General features: G+C 41.2%; 1 protein-coding gene across 1 annotated transcript in view; it reads left to right on the top strand.

The window, feature by feature from the left end:
• IL13RA1 (interleukin 13 receptor subunit alpha 1) overlaps positions 1 to 9,121 on the top strand; it is a 76,647-nt gene that overhangs the window by 20,147 nt on the left and 47,379 nt on the right. The window contains exons 6-7 of the mRNA XM_006168286.2: positions 4,783 to 4,921; positions 7,991 to 8,111. Of these exons, the coding sequence (XP_006168348.1) occupies positions 4,783 to 4,921; positions 7,991 to 8,111 (260 nt within the window). The remainder of the gene's footprint in view (positions 1 to 4,782; positions 4,922 to 7,990; positions 8,112 to 9,121) is intronic.

The raw sequence follows: 9,121 nt of genomic DNA, 5'->3' as shown, positions 1-9,121 counted from the left end.
GTCTAAAGAAAAAAAAAAAAAAAAAAAAAAAAGTAACTTCAGGAGGCAGTAGAATCAGTTAGAACTTGGTTTGGAGTTTCTTCTCTTCCCTTTTCAAGCTGTGTGTCCGTGGGCAAGGCAGTAACCTCTCTGAGCCTGTTCCCTTGTTGTGAAATGTGATGCAGGGTAATAATAATAGTACATATTTCACATGGATGATCTCTGCATTAAAGGAGATGAGGTTTATAATATATCTGACACAGAGTCAGTGCTCAATAATTGTTAGGTTTTATTATTAGGTCATTAGGAAAGTCATGATGTATTTTTCTATGGTTTTCTATGCCAAAATGCATCATGACTTTCCTGATCGCCCAATAGTATTACTGTAGTTAGGTTGAACCATACAAAAGTGCTACTCTTGTAGGTTAAAATGGTTGAATATTGCCAATACTATATGGTTCAACCTAATACTATTATTTACTCTCGTTCCTGTGAGACATTTTGTTCCTGAAGAGACCAGATAAAGTCCATAAAGGGTGATGCCTATCAAAGGCCCCACTCTTTTATTTTAGCCGTTTGACAGCATTGGTGACTGGTGACTGTCAGCCCTGCAGTTGGGATAAATGTGGATTATTCCTTTCAATCTGTGATGGGAGATTTCCTATCTGGACCTTTTCAAGTTTATCATCCCAAGGCTGAAAATGAATGACAGGAGTAATATTCCTCTCTTCTTTCTGTCTTTTGGATACCACATTAACATCATCAGGCAAAACTGGACCACCTCCATCCCTGAAGCAAATCAAAACAGTGGCATTATGATAGTTTATACATGTTGGGGGGCTTATGCAAACATCCAAAGTTTCTACATTGCTAAATGAAATAAAATTTGGAGGTCACTTTTAATCTTCAGGTTGTAGAGTCATGAAGTCGAGAGATGGAGATTTGTAGATGATTTTGACAAAAGAAAAGGTTAGTGTAAGGGCTGCTCCACTGTTATTTTAGCAATGTGTAATAGTTTTCTATCTGGCAAGTCAAAGAAGAATCTGGCGTCAAATTTTAGGTATCTTTCATCACCAAGAGATAAGTCAGTTCCACTAGTGAATTAATCAAAAAGCCACTGTGTCCAGGCACTCAGAAAGGCAGAAGCTGAAGCTGCCTCCCTTTTCCTGTTGAGAAAGGAATTGTGGAGTTGGGAAAAGTCCAGCCAAGTGAACATTGGTCCTGAGAGGGAGGGATCAGTTCAGGACTCTGGCCTGGGTTTTTGATAAGTTTTCAAAGGAGGCCAGATTCCCTGAGGGGTGGAGCACAGTGTCATACAGCAGCTACCAGTGGGATGATTCACTAATGCTCAGTCACGTGGGAGCTATCACACATACCTCATCAAGATCTGATGGGAAAAATGTAGTTCCTTGTCTGGTAGAAAGAGGTTTGCTTGACTTGGCAGTCATTGACAATCTGGGTACCTACTTTATTCATGCTAGTTGAATACTATTCACCTTGAATAAAGAGATTTTTTTCAAATTTTTTTGTCTCTTTTCCCTTTTCTAAGTTCTTTTATCATTCATATGCCTAAAACATAAGGTTCAGATTTAGGTACTAAAGTACTTTTTAATTAAAAAATTTCATTCTAATAAAATTCTTTGTGTAATAAGACTCCCTAGCCCTCTAACTGGAGCAATACCTAATATAATAAGAGACCTGGACTTTTTCCATGGTGATCTTAATTTATGGTATTCAACTGTGTATTTTCTACAGTGTCCTTGGGGAACAAATGCAGCTTCTAAACAAGAATTATCAAGGATACTTGGGTCAGAGTGACCCTTCAATAATATATAGGACTTGTGCTTAGTGGAATTGTGAGGTTGGTGAAATTTACATTCAAAGCCTACCTGGCACCATTATCACATTTCCAGGGGCTGGTCTTCAGCTTCGCAGGCTGGGAAACCTCATTTCCTCAGCTCATATCCACTTCTCAAGGAGCATTTTCTTGCTCCCCTGTAAAGAAAACCATAATGATGAAGCATTTAAGGAAGACTTCCATCAGCATAACTGGTGTGTGTTCCATTTCTGTAGACAGAGCCTATATGGGAAGCCAAATCATAAGTAGGTTTCTTGGCAAGGAATCAAGAATTAGTTGTGAAAATGTACTTGGCTAAGAATAGCTGGAGGCCCCACTGAGGTTAAACATTGCTGGTGGGACAGAAATACTCAGTATCCACATAGCCAAATCACCCCCTCTTTTCTGCCTGCCAGATTTTTGCTCACAGACATTTCTTTTTCTGTTCTGTCAGGCCTAACCAGCTCCCTTTACAGAGAGCTGTCTTGACTGGCTTAAGAGCAGTTCTCTCTCTATAAGATGATTTTTGTCCCTGTCTTTGTTATATTTATTCATTCTTGATTGCTAGCTACTTCTCAGAGGGCATCCTTTTGTCCTGGTTCTGGAGTATCTCAGAGTTGCCCTCACGCTAAGCTGACACCAGGCATGTGAAATGGCAGAATAGCTCCCTAGGGTGGGAAAAAGAGCTAACCATGACAAATGTTCTCCTTCGTGGCCATCGGCACGTATATAAAAGGAAATACTATCTTAAGCTTGAGTCAGAAACTATTGCAAAACAGGAAGCGCCCTCCTTGGAGCTCTGATTAATATAGCTCTATTCTTAATTATTCCAACTCTGTCACCTTGGGGAATGTTCATTTCTTAGAGAGCCCTTTTTATCTCATTATTTAAAATCGTAATAACCAGATTTGTGGTTTATATCTGTATGATATCAATAAGTTGGCTTTCTGTGGTTCCACAAAGCTTATCTGCTTTTCAGAATAAGAGTGTATATACTAAGTGTATAGAGCACTTCTTGAAATTTATATGCACGTGTGAGATAATCAAAATTGTCTGACCCGTATAGGAAGGTTCCAGGTTCACATCTGGAGACCTTCCTGAGTATTCCTGTCATACACGTGTTTATGATCCAGATGTAGCTGAAGCTGAGTGTGGATCATGATGTCAAGACATTTTTGGGGTGCCATCTCTCACTCTTCCTCAGTTATGGAAGAAATAAATAAACTTAAAAATACATATTTAAAAAACAATTGTCATACAGTACAGAGAGATTTTTTTTTTTTTGGAGAGGTTTTTGCTATAGGGTGCGTGCGTTCGCCAGACAGACAGAGAGAGACATAGAGACAGAAAGCGAGAAATCACCCCCCAGGGGGGATGGTCACACCACAATCCCTTCTCCATTCTCCTCTCGGGATCTTGGGCATGCACGCACACGCGCCCTGCATGAGTTTTAAGCCACCTGGTCTGGGACGTGAACCGCCATCGACTATGTGGGAGTCCAGTGACATAGCCCTCACTGCTGGTTCCAGTACAGAGAGAAGATTAATGGAAAGTCTCTCTTTGATTCTCAGACCCCTTCTTTTACCTTTGCATTCTTTCCTCAGAGGTAACCACCATTACTAGATATATCATTATTATTTTAGGTTTTTGCCATAGGACACATGCTTTGTCATAGGACATGTGCACTTGCCAGAGAGAGAGAGGGAAAGTGAGAAATCACCTCCTAGCGGGGATGGCCATGCTAGAAGCGGCCATGGTTCCTTCTCCATTCTCCTCTTGGAATTCTGGGCACATACGCTCACATGCCTGTCGTGGTTTTCAAGCTGCCATGTCTGGGACTCAAACTGTGGTCAGTCATGGGAGAATCTAGCACCTTAACCACTATACCACCTGCTGGCCTCATAATTACTGGATTTTTTTTTCCAAGGTATTTTGTTTTCCATAGGGTGCGTGCACTCAGAGATAATGAAAGACAGAGGGGGAAAGTGAGAAATTACCCCCTGGGAAAATGGCCATGCCGCAATCCTTTCTCCTCCATTTTTGCCTCAGGATTTTGGGCATGCACACACATGCACCCAGCATGATTTTCAGGCTACTGGGTGTAGGACTCAGACCACAGTCTACTATGTGGGAGTTCAGTGCCTTAACCACCATGCCACCTTAAAACAGTCCTTCTATACCATGATCTTGTTGGTATACTGCATCTGTTTGGAAATGAATTTTGTTAAGGGTATTGTGTTTCCTTACACAGCTGGCATGTTAGCATGGTAGATTGATAGGTAAATTTCATAATTTCTATACATTTAAAATGTGGGAAATTGTTTTTTATTTATACCAGGAACACCAGGGCACCTCAGTGGTGGCATCAACATTTGGTATAGGAAAATGCAGTGTCCCTGGCCTCCACCCACTAGATGCCAGCAGCCTCCCCTTCCCAAGTTAGGATGACCAAAAATGTCCCTAGATATTGCCAAATATCCCTGAGGATGACAGGAGGAGCAAAAGCAACCTTATTTGAGAATTACTGATCTATACCATTTGAGAACTTACCTTTTTTTATACATATGGGTATGCTAATTTTATTTTGAAATTTTTATTATTATTTATACCTTCGATCATTATACATCATTTAGTTTGTAAAGAGATTTTACCCAGCATGATACAGGGTACATGCACTCACCAGAGAGAAAGAGAGTCAGAAACTGAGAAGTCATCTCCCAGGGGAGAGGGCCACACTACAGTCCCTTCTCCTCCACTCTCCTCTCGGGATTTTGGGCACACATGCACATGTGCCTGGCGTGATTTTAAGCTTCCAAGTCCAAGACTTGAACTGTGGTCAACTACCTGAGAGTCCAGCAACGTGACCATTATGCCATCTGCTGGTCCCATAGGTATGCTAGTGTTTTTATTTGAGTGTATTTCTGTGTGTTTGCCATAGCAATGCCCTCCTTATTTTCTAACTTTAGGAAATTACTCTGGAAACTCATCGTTCAAAAGAAGTGCCCCTGAACGAGAGGATTTGTCTACAGGTGGGGTCCCAGTGTAGCACCAATGAAAGTGAGAAACCTAGCATTTTGGTGGAAAAATGCATCTCACCCCCAGAAGGTAACAACTGAAAGTTCAAACTCTTGGTATTTAGAGAATAAATCTACATGCTTCATATGCTTATGTTCATTGTTCATTAATTCACTTGATTGTCAAATATTTTGCTGAGTCAATAAGTGCCAGGCACTGTACAAGGTGCTGACAGGACAGTGATAGGTATGAGAATCTCTCAGCCTTCAAAGTACTTACGGATGAATTGAATGACAATGACAGATGGTGACGTAGCACTTGGTATATTTGAAATATGGAGTGTGTTTGCATGCATGCACATGTATGTGCACATGCATACACACACACACACACACACACACACACACACCCCTCTCTTAAATTGAACCTCACAAGCTTATCTTGTAAAGTGAGTAGGGCATGTACTGTTAACCTTATCCATTTTATGAGGAAGAAGGAAATTAAGCGACTTGTGCTATATCTTCAGATTCTAGGCCTAGTGCTTTAAAAAAAAAAAAACAACGATCTTACTTGTATATGGAAAGTAGTTTGATATACAGGATATATTTGGGGAGCAATATTACAAAAGAAAGGTAGGCATGCTGACCCAGCTCCAATACAAGACTAGCCCTAGGAGAATCTGTCACGTACCCAGGTTGATCATTGTTCCTCAGTCCCATATCACCCAGTGTCCTCTGGCTCTGACATTATATCCTGAGAGTAGTGGATACTGATTAAGATTGGGACTTTTGGGGACCAGCTTTCTCTCTCTCTTCTTTTTTTTTTATTATTTAGAAATTTGTGCTATAGGACACGTGTGCTCACTGGAGAGACAGAGAGAAAATGAGAAATAACCCCTGGAAGGGGATGGCCATGCCCCTCAGTTCCTTCTTCTCCATTTTCTTTTTGGGATTTTGGGCACACACTGGTATGCACCCAGCATGAGTTTTAAGTCACTGGGTCCAGGACTTGAACCGTGGTCAGATATGTGGGAGTCAAGCACCTTAACTGCCGTGCCACCTACTGACATCAGGGGATAAGTTCTCCTGAGTTTAAATTCCAACTCTGCTAGTTGTATGACCTTAGGCAGATTATTTACTCTCTGGCATCTCAGTTTCCTTGTCTGTGAGATGGGGATGATGATGGTACCTACATCCTACAATTGTTGAGAGGATTGCATGAGTCAATATATATGAGGAAAAAGAAGAAAATATATATATGTGCATCTTAGAACAGTACCTGGCAAAGAATAAATGCTGTCTACATATAACCTGTTAATATCATTATATTCCTTGGTTGGACAAGGCAGACAGGGCCCCATCTATCCCCTCTAAACCTTAACACCATGTGGCCTATGCTCCAGGCTATTCTCTCAGCCTACCTTGCACTGATCAAAGCTATAAATTACTCTTAGTAAAATTATAAAATTATTAAATTCAGAACAGCAGTGAGGCTGCTTTAAAACTATTTGCTGGCCATGTTTCCATTTCTTTAGGAGTTTAATAATTAGGAAAAAAACCCTGTAATATAGAATGATTCATGATGACTTAATGCAGTACTCCTTCAAGAATCTTGAGGAATAATGAGTTTCTATTTTATTTTATTTTGTTTTGTTTTGTTTTATTTTATTTTATTTTATTTTATTTTATTTTTTACAAGAGTTAAGCCCTAGGACACTTAATTCTATTAATAGCTATAGCTATGGCAGGAATTCCAGATGTTTAAATAGGACAGGAATCAAGGGTCACCATCATCCATCACCCCAGGCATAAGGAACAACTTACTTCTTGCCAGATTTCTTAACCGCCACTCCCCCACCCCCGCCGTGGCCAAGGGGCCCTCCCCTTCTGCCTTCTCTTTCAGCTCCTCAAGCTTCTCCTGCTCTCCTTTTTGCTGCTGCTGGAAAGCTTATCCTTCTCTTCCATCCCCTTGGCCTGCTTCCTGGGCAGTTTCACGGGCTTCTTCTGCCAGCTTCACTGCCAGATGTCCTGCCTATTGCAACTTTTTGTTTCCATTTTAAACAGAGGCATTTAGTTTAGAGATATGATACCTTAACAAAAATGGCCTTCTGGAAGATAGAGAGTTCAGGTCAGAAAGATTTTAGGGCTCCTAAAGTCACAGCACATAGTAGGCAAGTACTAAGGGTTAAATTATGTTTATCTTTCTCCAGAATTGTTCCAAGAGGAAGAGGTTTACTTTTTAAAACAAGATGTATCAGTACTGAGCAAAAGACGTGAAGATAAATTGTACTTCAGTATGGGTATATTTTTTTAGAGAGAGATTTTTGCTATAGAGCATGTGTGCTCACAGGAGAGACAGAGAGACAGAAAGCGAGAAATCACCCCCCTGGGGTGGGGGGGATGGCCACACCACAGTCCCTTCTCCTCCATTCTCTTCTCGGGATCCTGGGGACGTGCACATGCACCTGGTGCAAGTTTTAAGCCACTGGGTCTGGGACTGCAGTCAACCACATGGGAGTCCAACAATGTAACCATTCTGCCTTCTGCTGGTCTCAATATAGATTTTTTTTTTTTAAGATGTAAGGATTGTAGCACCAGCAGGTGGGGTGGAGGTTGGGACGCTGGACTCCCACACGGTCAATCACAGTTCAAGTCCTGGACCTGCTGGCTTGCTTTCTCACTTTCTCTCTCTCTCTCTCTCTCTCTCTGATGAGTGCACATGCCCTGTAGAATATTTTTAAAAAAATGATGACAAGTTAAGTTAAATGGATAATTCTTTTTTAAAAAAGAGAGAGAAATGGGTTGTTTGTATTCCATATTCATTTAGGAATTTTGTAGACATTGCCTATGATTGAAATATTATTTGACCTTTAATTTCTGCTTCTAGCTAGTAACCTCTCTGCTGTTAGGAAGTATAAGAGTTATGGTCTCTTGGAGAGAGCAGAGCTGTTTTTCTGTATCAAGAAGTGAGAAAGAAGGTTGTGAACAAATTAAATTTGAATTTTCTCTGTTTTAGGTCCTTCTGGGTAATCCGGGGTTAGGGATAAGCTTTCAGGTAAAGCAGCTTGAAACTCCCTCCTGTCCCCCAGGCTACTGAACCAGTTGGTTAGTTTGCATTACAAGGAAAGGAGAGTCCTAAACTATGGCCTGTATATTCTAGGCGATCCAGAGTCAGCCGTGACTGAGCTCCAGTGCGTTTGGCACAACCTGGGCTACATGAAGTGTTCTTGGCTCCCTGGAAGGAATACAAGTCCTGACACCAACTATACTCTCTACTACTGGTGAGTATGGATTGTAGAGTTAATGCAGGACTGACTGTTGGGAACTTTTAGATCCAACCTAATTTTTTTTTAAAGTATTAATTTTTTTTCTGCAGACACCAAAAGATGGACAGTGGGCTTCAATGGAAAGTAACATCTACTTTTGAGAAAAACCTGCATTTTTGGGTCAGCTGGTGGCATGGTGTGTTGAGGTGGTAGGATCTCACATGGCCGACTAAATGGATCAAGTCCCAGACTTGATGGCTTAAAAACACTCTTAGGTGCATGTCTGTGCTTGCCCAAAATCCTGAAAGGAGGGATAAACAGAGGAGAAGAGATTACAGTATGACTATTCCCCACTCCCGCCATCCCCTACCACAAGCAGATGTGCCCTCTGGCAAATAAAAAAATTATATTTTAAAATACAGATCCAAGGGATGTTACAAAACAGGTACAGGGCCCCTTATATGCTTCATCCAATTTCTCACAGTGGTAACATCTTGTGTAACTATAGTGAGGTATCAAAAGCAGGCAGTTGGCATTGGTATAGCCCACCAACCTTATCATCCCAGTTTTTACTTTTTTAAAGATTTATTTATTTATTTAAATTTGCTACAGGGCACATTTGCTCGCCAGAGAAAGTGAGAAAGATCCGAGACTTGAACCGTGGTCAGCCATGTGAGAGTCCAGCACCTCAATTACCACGCCACCTGCCAGCCCCTCAGTTTTTTTATTTTTTAAGAGAGATTTTTGCTATAGGGCGCATGCACTTGCCAGAGAGATAGAGACAGAAAATGAGAAATCACCCACCCCTCCAAGAAGGGATGGTCATGCTGCAATCCTTTCTCCTTCATTCTCCTCTTGGGATTTTGGGCATGCACACACATGCCTGGATTGAGTTTCAAGCCTCTGGATCCAGGACTGGAATCATGGTTGGCCATGCGATGGAACTATCTGCTGGTCGTGATATTTCACCAGTTTTACATGCATGCACTCTGTGTGTGTGTGTGTGTGTGTGTGTGTGTGTGTGT

This window comes from Tupaia chinensis, unplaced genomic scaffold (genome assembly GCF_000334495.1).
Source record: "Tupaia chinensis unplaced genomic scaffold, TupChi_1.0 Scaffold145659_1, whole genome shotgun sequence".
NCBI lineage: Eukaryota > Metazoa > Chordata > Mammalia > Scandentia > Tupaiidae > Tupaia > Tupaia belangeri.
The sequence above is the reverse complement of the archived record's forward strand: the minus strand, read 5'-3'. Positions and strand labels throughout refer to the sequence as shown.